Source organism: Falco cherrug, chromosome 2 (assembly GCF_023634085.1).
Source record: "Falco cherrug isolate bFalChe1 chromosome 2, bFalChe1.pri, whole genome shotgun sequence".
NCBI classification, from domain to species: Eukaryota; Metazoa; Chordata; class Aves; order Falconiformes; family Falconidae; genus Falco; species Falco cherrug.
Window position 1 is genome coordinate 93,293,894 of NC_073698.1, and position 14,652 is coordinate 93,308,545.

Here is a 14,652-nt window from a genome sequence, read left to right on the forward strand (position 1 = left end):
TATCAGTGTTAGCAGTAATACTGTGTGAAACGTAGTTACAGAATCAAATATATGTAGATGTGGTAGCATCCTATTCTATTATGCTCTCAATCTGTTATAATAATGAACAACTCATCTTAAGTTCTCAAAAAAAAAGAAGAAAAATCTTTGAATTAATGTTCCTTCAAGCACAGGTGAAGCTTTCTAAACAACTTTCTAAAACTTATTCTTTTAAGGTACTAATATGCTTTATCTTGTTAAGAAATGAAAAATAGGAGGTTTTTTAATGCATCTACTTGGAGTCTTGCAGATGTTTTTTACTGATGCATTTCTGTTGTTTGCTTTAGCAGTTGACTTTTACTAAGATCTAATAAAACTGTATTAATAACAATAGCTGAAACACATATGAGTTAAATAACTGAATTTACTTTTGTATATAGTTTAGAATGTTTTCTAACTTGTTTTAAATGGAAATAAGCTGTAAATAATTGGGTGGGTGGGGGTTTTGTTTTCATTTTGTTGTTTGTTTTTTTTTTTAAGTAGTTGGTATTACATTTTCACTGCTGCTTGATTTTGTGTTTATAGAGCCAGAATGAAGACTGGGGAGGTTTGTCTGAGGATATCTTATGATTAAGAGCAATCTAAGGCATTAGCCCTTTTGACCCCCATCTAAATGATTGGTAACTACCAAGTTTACCATTTTGGTGGCATGGATTAATTGGGTGCTATGCGAAGACTGCTGCACGCGTAATTAAGTCCTTGAAAGGGTAAAGAGAAAATGGGTGATGGGCTTAACTTTCTGCAACACTTGCATGATGGTCTTTGAAGAGTGCTTTGAGTGTTCCCTTTTATTTTCCTTTTTTTTTTTGTACTAACTGCATCAACTTGAAGTGTCTGACTTCTACTAGCTTTCTTTGGTGTTGATAATTAAGTGGGATAATGCAAGTTAGAGAAATGGATACCAAAACTAATAACTAAACAGATGTTTGGCTTTGTTTACTTACAAACGTAAACATGTATTTACTGGAAAATGAGCTGTTTACATCTGCTGTGCAAAGAAAATGGGCCCTAAAAAGACTGGGTGCTGCTGCAATTGACTGTATATCAAGTGCCGGATGCTGCATGACAGAACAAAGCTTATTTGCGTATATAGTGCATTGCAACATATTTTTGTCCAAAGCATAAATGGAATACATTGTGGCAGTCCTACTAATAAAGGTAAGATTTTATTTTACATAAGGCAAGTTTAAAACACACATGAAAATGATTTGCTGGAGCAAACTTAATTAGTCTGCTGCTTATTTGATGACATGATAAACAAGTAGTTCAGTAAACAAATTCACTTTTGTAGTGTGGAACTGCAGTAATAGATCTCATTTCATATGCCGCTTTATAAATATCAGGTTTTAGTTTCCAGACAAAAGAAAATTATTATAATAGACAAATATTTTGTAACATGTTCAAAATAAAATTCGCTGATGGTGTATGGGTACTTTTACCATGTAAAAGCTACCTAGTATATGATACAGCTGGTGATCTGTGTAGCTAATAACCTGCTTGCATATTAGACCTGTAGAATTAGGGCAGCCGACAAGTCATTTGTACAAAATCAAATTTCTTATATGAATGTGGACATTCTACAAAACAATGATAAGAAAATGTAAATGCTCAAGCTTGATTTTTTTTTTCCACAGTTCCCACCCCAACTCCCCCACCCCCGCCATGTTTATTGCTTTTTCTCTTTGTGATAACAAGTTCATGTACAAAGAGTGTGATTCTCTAGTGAGGTTAGTATTAATACTGGGACTGTAAAAGTTCCCTTACGTTTAAAACTTTAGAAAGTATTTATATAGTTTGGGGCCTATGCCAAGCATAGATCTTTACTTAGGAATCTTAATCTTTTTTTTCTCTTAGATGGCTTCAAAGGCCAATTCTGCAACATGCATACTCAGGCTTAGAGAATTCTGTGTGGCTCCAGTTTGCTTGTCTACAGTATGTCCCTGATGAATTTTATGTATGGGCACAGTTTCAGTTGAAGAAATGTGCTTTGTTCCCATTAATTTAAACACAGTGGCATTATCTGTAGGAGACCTTTTCAAAATGAAAAATATGTGGATGTATTCTAATATTGCTTCTAAAGATGCCAATGAGATCCTTCTTCCTGGTCTGTGCTATTCCCTGGAAAATGTGAAGAAGTAGTCTGTAGTCTGTACAGAGTTTAGCTTACACTGTTGTTATAACTCCACAGAATGTGGCTAAATAGGGATGGGATCTTCTGGGGTGAGTGGAGAGGAACAGAGAGATGGTTGCACGTAGTAAGAGATGGAGGTATTTTGACTGCAGAAAGGAACTGCAGCTTGTATGCAGAATGAAGATCATCTGTGGTAAAGAAAGATCTGAGATGAAGGAGGTTGTCTTTGGGCAGGGGGAGTAGTTTGATCCATATAACTGTGCTGCTTGGATTAACCTTATTTAATAGAACACACAAATTCAAATTAATCTGTGTTACTCTGTCAAGCATAAACAAGCACTAAATGAGTAGAATGTCATCTTTTGAGGGCTGTTTTGGAGGGATTTGCTTGTAAACTAGATGTTGAGTTCTACATGTGCTGTATGGCAAATGTAATAAGCCAGATACACAGAAGTAGCCTATTCCATGCAGAATTTGGTTAAATTTAAGGCAAGTCTTTTATAACGTTTAAGAGCTTCAGTGATATACAACTAGACAACATGAATTCTTTTTATTGTACACTCAAGTTCTACTGGACAGAACTTACGCTTTCTATCAAGAGCAGTTTACAGCTGGTAAAGTCAGGGTGCACTTTCCTCATCAACTAAAACCATGATGATAGTGACTTGTTGAGGCAGCCAGATCCATTCTTGCTGCCACGTTTGTGGTGGCCCTTGTGTTGATCCACTTGCCCTGTGGTTATGTGGCTGCTGGCTTGTTAGCTAGGATCTGAGAGTATGCAGGGGAGCATGAGAGAAGTGCCAGGAGGAGGAAAACAGTCGCATTGAAAAGGAAAGTAAAAGGCAGGTGCTTTTGGTGGCAGTCGGGACTTTTAGGAAAGCTAATAGTTTAACTGAAGTTACACTTGGAATTGTTAAAGATAAAAGTATCTAAATGTTTTAAAAAGCTAGTGTTCCCCATGTATCTTGCCTTGATTCACTTGCTGTGAACCCCCAAGTCAGGTAGTATAGTTCAGTAGGTTCTAATTTACCTGTCTTAGGTTACACCACTGCTGTTGGCCTGAGTCGTAGGTGTGCAGCAGGGAGCTTCAGCCAGTGGTATTGACTTTTAGAGTTTTCAGTTGTCCTTTTCCTCCCTCTTCCCTTTGTGCCTGAGAAACTATATGATGATTCTAGAATGGGATTTCAGATACATTTAAAGTGATTCAATTTAAATTGCTCATTTCTGAAACCACACAGTCAGCAGCTTTTCTGTGTTTACAACCTGGCCCTGCAAACACTTGTCCAAACTACTATAAGAAGGCAAAGTGCTGCAGGAGTGGAAAGCAAGGGCAATGTTAAACGGCATTGCTGTGGAAGCTGAATGATACTGGATGTGACGTGGCTTGTTAAGGCAGTATATTCCAGTCATCCTTTTAAAGGTACAACTCTGCCATTCGAGGAAAGGTTCCTTAAGCAAAGGGGAATAAGTCATGCAAACCTGTAGCTGCAGTGCTGGAAGAAAATGGAAGAAAACATTAATGAATCCTTATATGCATAGTTTGGCAAACTGACAAACATACACTGTGGGATTATCTGATAGAGGCTCAGTGATACGTAATAATTTTGCCTCTAGCTTCACAGTACAAAGTATTCAGCAGAAGTATTGCTTAAAGCATTTGTGTTTTTGTGGTAGGGAAATGGAGCCTCCAGTGGATGCTTAGAGCCGTCCTTGCCCTTGAAGAATAGACTGTCAGTTCTTCATAGCTCAGTGTGTAGCAGCTGATTGGCAGATAAAAAGCACTGCCTCCCGGAGCGATTATCACCTCTGATCCCACAGATCAGAATAGCAACTAAGAAGCAGGAAGCACTCACTATTATCCAGTTACAGCACTGCTGATGTTTTTCCTTCTGCTTTTGGAGGGGAGACAGGCAGGCCACTGCTGATCTTATGTAATATCCTTCTGCTCTGGTCTGTTGATGTTTTAGAGCCGAAGGGTGTGCATATGCTAGGATGTTTTGCTGAATAACACTTGCGTGATGACTTGATGCTGTTCAGATCCTAGTTGAGTATTGTGTTGACTACTTTGCAAGGATCTTGAAGATTGGATTTTTGCTTTCTATAGGAAGCTGCAGACAAGATCTTGACTTGGGAGTTGGCATTGATGTAGGGTTATTCTTTGGTTTTGAACAGCATCGTAGTTAAATATTTGTCTTTGAACATGTTCAAGACCTCATGGGTGTTTCTAGGCTCTCTGAGAAAACGCTTTACTCCCCTTTGGAAGTAAGGCACAATTTTCCCAATAACCATGTGATTGGAGTTTCTGGATAGTTAGCTAATCAAAGACAGGGAAACAGATACTCTACTATTTTGAAATCCCTGAAAAGGCAAGTGAACAGCATCAGTGTCCTAAAGCAGCCTTTCAGTAGAAGTATTTCCCTAATAGAGATTCAGAAGTAGAGTGTAAAATAGTTGCTTCTGAAGTGTATTGCTAAAGAAGTGCTTTTTAAATGTTAATCGCTTCCTATTGTAAGAACTTCCTTTTCTACATAGAAACTCGCATCCCTCCTCTCTTTTCCCCATATCCTCCTGCTTCTGCGGAATTGTTCCCAAACTGCTGTGTACTCCATGGTCCCACATCTTGTCTGTTGTTCTAGCTTGGGGTTTGTTTTGATGTTGGGCGGAAAAAAAAAAGCGAAGCCTTTATACTTTTGCCTGCAGTTTAACATGACCTGCCTTCGTAGGCTTTGTGCTGGTTTTGATGGGAAAGAAGTTAAAAACCTAAGCGAACTTTCCCTGAAAAAGAAGGCATGCCAAGTATTCATGAAGTCTGTGTCACTGCTGTGTGATGTCAGAAAAATGGCAGCACTGCAAAACACTGAACTTGGGTGAGGTTGGTGTGGGCATAAATAATTTCTAGTGTCTCTTGTGTGTAGAAATAGACTGTTTTCTTGTCCACTACAGACACAAAATAGCTTAAATTGAGGCAAGGAAAGAATTTCAAAGTAGATTTTAGGCAGATTTTCCAGAGATGATGATAATGAAGCATTTAAGTAGATTGCCTAGGGGAGCATTAAAAAGTTTCCATTGCTGGATGCCTTTAACAGATTAAATATCTCTGAGGAATGTCACAGGTATGCTGTTTGGGGGACTGGATTAAATTAAGTCCCTTCTAATTTCAGTTTGATTATGATTTTTAATTAGGTTGGGTCATAACAAATTTGGCTGAGAAAAATGTCAGTTGGGTTGGGGCTATCAAAATAGTTCTGTTGACTCAAATCAACTCTACCATTTTTCTAATTTAAAAATCTCCATTGACTCAGGCTGACAATTTCAGAGTATTATTAGCTTTTTAAAATGAGTTGTAAACACAGATGTCAGTTTGAAAAAGAGGGATTCTAGTAACTTTAAAATGTTGTGAAATTGCAATGTGCAGCTTATATTGAAAAGCTATTATGGCTTTGGCAAAACTAAGATCTCAGACCTATGTGTTAAAGTCAGATAAACAATTTACATCCATATTTTTAAATAAGTGATGATTTTTCAGAGGTAGTATTTCATGTTAACTTGCCATAGTGTTATGCTGTAAGGATCCTGTTGCCTCGTTGCTAGCTGCTAGCTAGATCAAGACAGTTAGCTATCTTAAGGACATGCTTCACAGGCTCAGATGAGGTCTGCAGTGCCCCACAGAACGAAGCCAAGGTAGTCTAGATGGTGATTGTAGAAGTTGGCATGTGTCCTTTCCCCCCCATTGTGTGTTTTGGTAGTCAGACCAGACAAACTGCTCTGGAGACAATGTGGCAGGCAACACAGTAAAAATTTTAACAAATTGTAATTGGAGCTTGTGAGATACAGCTTGTCAGATACCATAGTTCTGTGATGGCAAATAATTTGTCAAAACTTTTTATTTCCCTTTCTATTGTTTGTCAGGCTGGCCACAGTGGCAGACCCTCTGTGTCTGATGGTCTTGGATGTCCTCAGTGGAGTACAGAGGTCTTGCTGAAACGGCAGTGTTTTCATCTCACAATATTGCTCTGTTATCTCTTCATACCTCAACTAGTGTTGTCCATTTTTAATCTTTTAGATTCACCTCTACAATGTCAGTTTACTGCTAGTCTAGTTGCAGGTGGTACTTGCATGTTCTGTAAGCTAAAGAGCTGCCAGGAGCACAACAAGCACTTTCTTCCTATTGTTATCTGACAATCTAGCTTTATCAGTAGGTCAGTTTCTGTCAAGATGAGACACTAATCCTGTAACAGTAATTTGAGTCAATCATCTAATTTTGTGTACCAGGATTTTTTCGTCAAAGACTGTTAATTTGTCAAGTTAGAAACCAATGAAAGATGAACAGGGTGGGGAATACCCTGGGGGTGTGTGGGAGAGTAGAAGTTTTGAAAGTACTAATAGGTAACAAGTGGATAAACATGAAATGAAAACTTCCATGTCCTTATTTGTTCCTACCAGCTATGTAAAAGGGAGCATGGTCAGCGCTTCCAGGCCAAAGAGAGTGCTAAGGAACGTGTGCAGCCTGGGATAATCTTTGAACACAACAACAATGAATTGTAGTCAGCCTTACAGAGTGCTAGAAAATGAGCTGCTCTTGTTCTTTCTGTCCGGAGAGCTATTGTAAAATTAAGGCAAAATCTGTTACGAGGTTTGACAAGCATTTCAATGCAGACACCAACCTTGGCTCCAGGTTTCCAAGGGTGAAACCCTGGAAGACATGAGTGTTTTTTCAAGGAGGAGGAGAATCAATCACATGTGCATCTATTTTCCAGGTAAAAACTGAGAATACAAGACTGTAAAAATTGGGCATTTTAGATTGTTACAATATGCCTGTTTTTCAGTGGTCGTCATGAATCTGTATCGTGCCAGCAGTGTCAGTAAAGAAGTTTTCCATAAGTACCTGTTCTGGATTTTTTTTGTCTGTGAAGGCTCTAGCATTTCTTAAGAGTTAAGATCTTCTGTTCAGTCAAAACTCCCTCTCCTTGGGGCTAATCCTGTGTACTCCCATCATGCAGTGCCTTTTCCAGTTAGGAATATGCCTCAACATTTTGTTTTTAATGTAAGCTGACACAGAGTACAAGAGGTTTTAAGAGTTAAAATTCACATTTGTAATTCTCTGTTACATACCAAATTACTTTGAATTCTACCAAAATTCACAGCAGACTGTAACAACTTCTTTGCAGCTGTCACTGAGCTATGGGAGCTGTTAACTTTGTGAACTACTGGGTTTCTAGTTGGCTTGTTCTGAATAATTTTAGCAACTGTAGAATAATGTTCAAATTACTGATACTGAAAAGCAATGTAAATCCTGTAAGGCTTCTAGGGTATTTTTGTTGTGCTTTTTTAAAATTCTAAACTCCAATTACAAAATATACAAGCTGGAAAACGTGAACGAACTGAGAAGGCACAGAGGAAACTGTTAGGTTTTGTAAGTCACGGTAACTTTCTCAGGTCTGTTGTAACACCTCTGCAGTTTTTTGGGGTGGGCTGCTAAAATTGAAGATTTTAATGGGTACATCATGAAAGATGGTAACTGATGCGCAGATAGTTGGTTTGTGCTGCTTTTGTTTTTTCTCCCAGATGATGTGTAATGGGGCTGACACTCCTAATTTGATAATACGCCATTAAAAATATCCTCTTCTGTCTTCAGGGCACTGATTTTAATACAGAAAACTGAGTGTTGCTTGCTTTCTAACTCATCTTTCAACAGATTGTATACTAATGTTCATGCTAGTAACATAAGAGAATATTAAGTTCAGCAGCGTAACTCAAAAGAAAACTTTGCCTGCTGTCAGAAGTGCCTGAGATACCTCCCAGTTTTCAAACAGGCACTCTTTTATAAAATGTCACAAGTAGTGCCTCTGCTGTACTACCCGGGCACGGTGCTGCTCACAGCTGGCTTCTGGGGCCTAGTAACCCATGTGTGTGTCAGAGCAGATATAGTAGGTGATGTCAAAAGTTTAGTTAGTCCACTACCCTGTCTCTGGCAGTAGCTGACAGTCGATGCCTGCTGAGGAGACTAGATCGAATTGGAGCAAATATATAGGGTGGTCCATGTCTGGAAAGTATTTCAGCTTCAAACAATTTTTGGCTGAGAAGAAAAAACTTGAGTTTGCATAATACAGTAATTACAGAGTTGTCCTGTATATTGTTGGACCCAGCATGCAAGGTGGGTGGATGCGTGTAGGGGGTAAAATGATGGTTTTCCCTGCCACCCCCTCCCCTCAAAAGTCTAGAGTAGTCAAAAATACAATATTGTATTTCTGTATCAAATGTCCTTTTCATGTCAGAGATACAATAGTGAGATGATCTTTTTGTTTTCTTGCATATCTGTCCACCTTTCTATTATGTATAAGAATATGTACATATTTCTTTTGTAGCCACGCCATGAATACTTTAATGTCCCAGTGTACTAAATGGCTTCATTCATCATGCATGCAGAATTTCAGAGGAGATAGACCTGTGACTTACTCATGACAGAACATTATCATCAGCTTGGTGAATCCAGTCATCTTGAATCTAATAGAATACCACAACCATTCTCTGCTGTTGTACTTTCCTCTTCCCCCACTGTTTTACAGTGTTGTCTCTTCACATGTCTCATTTCAGCAAAACTTGTGCTTGCTAGCATATGGTTTAACTTTTTTATTGTGTGTAAGCTTGAAGTCTTATGCTTAAAAGTTCTGTAGAATTTTCTGAGCTAAACACCTATATACTGCAACACCTATACTGTAACATTACTTGACCTGTGTTTATCTTTGTTCTGGTGTTATTTAAACATACACTTAAAACCTGTAGATGAAGTTAATATTTACAGAGAAACTAGCGAAGGAGTAGTAGTATGTGAAACGTATACACACAAGTATTAAATGATGTTACAGACAATTCTCACAGACCTTGCATCTTTAATTAAAGATGCATGTGCCAATATCCTTTTCTGAGACTGGCACAATAGTGTGATTTACCTGATAAAGAGGAGGAAGGCAGAATTGATTAGGACAAAGAGAATGACCTAAGTAAATCTGAAGTTACACTTGTATTTAAATGTTCAAAATGCTCTTGTGAGTAGTTGAGCAGTTGCTGCTACTGAAGGAGAAAACAAATTCATTGCTTTACAAATGGTTAGGGCTGGAAAGATTTTTTTAAAGTCCATGAACAGCATACTTGAAATGTCTCCTTCAATTGACGTTTCCAGTTTAAAGTGCAGACTACCTTGTATATGAGAGAGCTGCCACAAGGATGAATATAAGTGTCATTCAATTAAAAAGCATGGGCAGTGTGAGAGGGCATGTATTGCATCCTCTGTTTGCCTAGTAGAAAAGAGTAATTTATAACCTAAAACCAGTGCTGGTTTTGAAAATTGTTTAACTAGCAAGGCGGTGGTTACTGAGATTAACCACAAACAGCTAGTTCCATGTACTATATGTGGTAATGCACTACCTTTCAAATGTTAAACTGACATAAAGATGAGAGATCTAGGAGATTAGACAAAAGATTCGGATTGGGCTTGCAGCATTCTGAAACCTTAGAGAAGATGATCATAGGAGTGGTTTTCCATTTCCAAGTTTGCCTTTTTTCTGTAAGACATTAACAATGTGTTTGAATGTCTGGTTAATGCTGCTTTAGCCTGCATTATTTCATGCCTGTTGGCTTAAAATGCTGTGCATTGAGCTGTAATGAGATGCTGTTTTTCTTATCTGTATACAGCTGCTTGCTTCTAAATGACTAGGTAATGAATTAGCTTTCCTGGCATGTTTGAAATAAAAGTATTGCATGCACTTTTGTCTCATGTGAATGACTTTTTTTCCTCATCTGTGTTCTGATATATTTCAAATTTGCATTGTTTGCCTTGGGTGATTCTGAGCTGCAGGTAGTGTGTAATACTGCAGAATTTTTTCCATAACAATTGGATAAAATGTTTGACACTTGCTGAAACAAATAATGTGAACAAAATGTAATATAATTCATTCTGTTTGTTTCTTAAAAGTCATAATTGATTAAATTATTCCTCTAGCAAAACACATGAGCCTTTAGGTGTTCCTTTGGAGATTATATTGATGTGCATCTAAGAAGGCATTCTTGCCTCAAGGTTACAGCTGTAGTATTAACTTACTGGGGTTTACTGGTGAGGTATCTGTGGACAAATAGCCAATGTCCTTGAAATACATTGCTTTAAAGTCATTGTTAACTAGTGACCTTGATTTACTTGAAGAAATTTAATCTTTATGTATACATCTGGTGAAAATTACCTACAACTTTGAATTGGCAGTGGAAACAGTATTACTGAACTGCTCCAAAGATAGTAGCGGCACAGTGTAATATATTTCTTGATAGGTGCTGAGCAGCTTTTTTTTTCCAGGTAAATTAGTGAATATCATGTGTCACCACTGAGTAACTAGAAGAGCCCTCTACTGTCTAATCAATTTAAAACTGAAAAGTTGTTTTACTACAGATGTTTTTAAGACCCTGAAATGCTTGAGAGTTTATATCCTGTTAGAATACTCTTGAGTTCTGTTGCTATAGTTAGTTAAGAATGTAGGATTTTTATTTATTTATTTTTTAGTAAAATGCTTCAAGTTGGTGGGCAGGGGAGACCATGTCCTCTAAAATGAATGCAAGAAAATCATCTGGGAATATAGTGCCATGTTACAGTAAAAATGCTACGTAGCCTTTACTTCAGTCAGTGTCTTCCTTTGGGGGGATTTGTGTTAAAATACACATGTAAGTCTTTAATCCTGTCTGCCATCCTCTCTGGCTTTATCAATGTCACTGCAGTTCTGAGAATGCTTAAATATTGCATCAGTGAGACAAAAAACCACTACATCTTTAATGCACTGAGTTTTCAGTTTAAACTTGCCTTTTCCTTGCAATTTCTTATTTGCTGATGGATTTTGGGAGCCATCTTGAAATGCTCAGAGGTGGCCTGTTCCAAGCACTGACTGACTTTCAAATTAAGTTGCTGTTAAAATATAGTTTGTTCCTTTAGGACTGAATCACCTTAAACATGAGCTGAATGAGGACTGTAAACTCAATCATTTGTGCTGCATAGTAAAGGTTGATAGAGACTATGTTCTGGTGTTATCTGCAAGATTTAAGGTGTTATAATTATGTATTTTACTGACAGATTTTTTTCTAATACATATTTAGAAAACAGTTGAAAAAAAAAATTGTTCGCTGCCTTAACTATTATCTGCCTTTTTTTCTGCTTCATGACATGTCTTGTTTTAGGATGCTAAAGTAAGTTTATTCATACTGTGGATACCAAAACTGTTTATGTTTCTGTAAGGACACAGTATCCCTTCTTATTTACTATGATATTGTTAATAATTATGGAAAAGGACAGCCTAATGATTCCAATTAAACTACTGTTTGTTTTCAGATGCTCTAAGACTAATGGATACAAAACTGATAATAACCCTTTGGAATTTTGTATTAAACAACTTGCTTTTGAATCTAAACAAAGCTTTTAAGATTAGAATTAGGTACTGAAATTTTATGCCTGGTGTGGAATAAAACAATTTCAGTCCTGGCAATTCCTCCATTTCTATAGGTCTCGATTTCTTGTGACCAGGTGTACCGAGGTACCTTGACCTGGCTTCACGAACGAAGCATGGGAATGGTATAAAGAACCTAGACTCATTATGAATAGCTTAAGGGATACTGTATCTTAGTTGCATCAGTCATTTATTTCATCTATTTTTTCATTCTTCCCTAGCAAATTTTGAGACCCATGAAACAATCCACCACAAAAATCACTGACTCCGCTGCAAGCCGCTTCCCCATCTCTCCCCAATTCATCTCTCTGTTACTGGGCTGTGATTTGTTCCCTGCTGGTACATCTGAATTGCTTTATTTTTATTGCACTGAAGGGCAATAAAATCTACCAGCTATTCCTGTGAACCATGACAATCTAATTAACAGCTCTTTGAAAAGTGCAGCTAATACCATGTTTGCAAACTGCAGTACTTATATATTTTCATATCTTTCAGCTTTTTTTTAAGTAAGCATCTTTCATACTAACTCATGTGTGGTACTGTTCAATAGAAGCACAGGGTCCATTTACCACTGTCTCACATTTTCCCTCCATAGGAAGCAGAGACCCCACGTAGTGTACTTGAAGAAATTGGATTGACATAAACCTTCACTTCAGCTGATGACATCTCAGTGTTCCATACTGTAAATGTTCACTGCCTTCATTGTAATGTTTAGCTAATGGTGTAAGATGCTGTTTGTCAGTATTACTGTTTTGCTAACCTGCTTCATTCAGGCCTACAAGAAAAATACTCCTTTTTGAAAAGGGAACAAGAAACTAAAGTACAAAAATCATAAATGAAAGGGAATTAGATTTAAATTGACTCGGTGTCTCCCTTCACTGCATTTATAGAAAAATTGCATTTGACTTCAATAAGTGTACTGTTTTTTATAAGCAAACTTGACTTCAGGAAATGTATCATTATGACATAGCATATCTACATGGACAACTGCAAATATGAAATATTACGGTGTAGAAATTGTGTTTATGCAACCAAAGACTTTTGTTCCATCTACATCTTAGTCACCACTTGTGATAATTCTACTTATTTCAGTTGATGCATAAAGATTGGAAATACCTGTTTACTACTGAATTTGTCATTATACCAAAGAATCCTGTTAGGATCTGCATATCAAACTGCTAAAAACTGTTAAGGTGATACTACTTTTTGCTGGAAAACTGCAAACTGATCAATTCACTAGAAATGAAGGTGTATTTAAGTGTAGCTACCTTGAGTAAAACTGTGCAAGTTTGTATACTAAAGAGGGAATGCATGTAGTTAAAAAAATAAATAATAAAATTCTAAGTTAGCAAACTATCTTTAGATCTGATCTTGGCTTGCTCTGAACATAAACACAGAAAGGAGGTAGGCTTTCTAAATGTATAGAGAGGTGTGTAATGAAGATTGGATACTTTCGAAGATGGGAAAGAAGGAGCTTTGCAAAAGGGACTTTTTATTATTTCAAACTCTACAAATTAATTTGTATTTATTGGTGTTTTATAGTTATGCTTTAAGGGTGTATAGGTACCTTTGAAGAAACTACACCAAGTGTCAATGTCATTTTAACTGCTTTTCTTGACTTAGACCTTTAACATGTGACACATCCCCTATGAAATTCCTGCGTGATGTACAGTCGAACCGCCTCATTTGCAGTGAGAGCTTTTAAATACCAGATTTGTATAGTAGATTCACTGCAAATCATGTAAAGTGATACCAAGTCATATTTTAACACTTTAAGCAGACTTTCAGTAATTACAAACTAAACCTTTTTTCACCTGAGGAAATCTGATTCATGTACGCTTCTGAGTTTTGAGGAGATAGTGCCATGCTTTGGAGTAGCCAGATTCTGTGCGTCTGCAGGGTCCCTGAGAAGGCAGGGCTGCTTCCCTCCCTCCCTTCCCAGTAACTTCACTCTAGGAGTCAATGTTTTGGCTTGTTCACCAGTAAGTAGTGCCACGTTTTCACAAAACTTATGCCTCGGCATTGCTGTGGGAAGCAGTCATGCACTGTGAGCATAAGCTTTTACATGGCCATCTGGAAAGCGAGGCTGTGGGCTTGATGCGATTTAGGTTAAATTTAACCCACTGGGAAAGCCCCCTGATCCAGATCCCAGTGCAATGCTTGTGGCAGCAGAAGGGCCAGCTGGGGCAGGGGTGGCTCTGCATGCCTGCGTGGCAGTGCCAGGATGGAGCTTGTGCATTCAGTGTTACAATTAGTCTACTTAACACTTTTCCTGGGATTTAAACGTACCAGACTGCCAGAGACTGTCTCTATCTAGGGCATGCAAAAGCAGTGGCTTGCATTTCCCCAGTGCCCAACGTGCAGGGATGGACGAGGATAAAGTGGTAGCAGAACGATCCTCTGTGTGTGACTGAAGTGCTGAAATTACCTTAAGTCAAACCCGAAGCAATTTTGTATGTATTCAACATGTTTTTAAAGTTTACACTGTCACTTGTATGTGCTTGGCTGGATTAGGCTTTGTTGTGATTGTGACAAACTGTTTGACCTGTCTGTCACATTGGTTTAGTTGTAATAAATGTCCACTTTTACACCATTGCTGTGTGTTTATATGTAATTAGTTCTGGTGTTTGCAAAGGAAATAAGAGGCTACTCGGTGCTAGCTTAAAAAAAGGGAAATTTTATTACAGTGCTTAACCTGTTCTTGAGCACTTTATTAAAAAATGTGAGTATACTGTGTCCAAGATCAGTTATTTACATCTGTTTAAATTGTACAGAAAGCAATAAATTAGCAAGTTTTTGGAAGGCTTACCACATTAAACATGAAATTTATTAAAGTGAATGTTAAATTGATGCGGTGGTGCCACTTCATTTGAAAATTAAAACAAATGACATGTTGAGGGAGGGTTCTGGGTAATACAGACTGAATATTCAGTTCCTTACATGGAATTATGAGCAGATCAATGAAATGTTCACAATCATAGTCTCAACCAAAAATTTTTCAGA

The 14,652-nt window shown here is 37.6% G+C and overlaps 1 protein-coding gene across 5 annotated transcripts in view; it reads left to right on the plus strand.

Annotated features, from left to right (window-relative positions):
- The window catches only part of AP1S2 (adaptor related protein complex 1 subunit sigma 2), a 32,677-nt gene extending 18,178 nt beyond the window's left edge, over window positions 1–14,499 (plus strand). Inside the window, exons 5-6 of one of the 5 annotated variants that reach the window (XR_008731108.1) lie at window positions 565–659; window positions 12,245–12,383. Coding sequence is in view for 2 of the 5 variants with exons in the window: in XM_055703254.1 (XP_055559229.1) it covers window positions 12,245–12,292 (48 nt within the window). In the remaining 3 variants the exon portion in view is untranslated. Of the gene's footprint in view, window positions 1–564; window positions 660–8,535; window positions 9,934–12,244 lie in introns of those variants that run through there. The other 4 variants (XR_008731107.1, XM_055703256.1, XM_055703255.1 and 1 more) reach the window with 4 other exon arrangements.
- The last annotated feature ends 153 nt before the right edge of the window (window positions 14,500–14,652 follow it).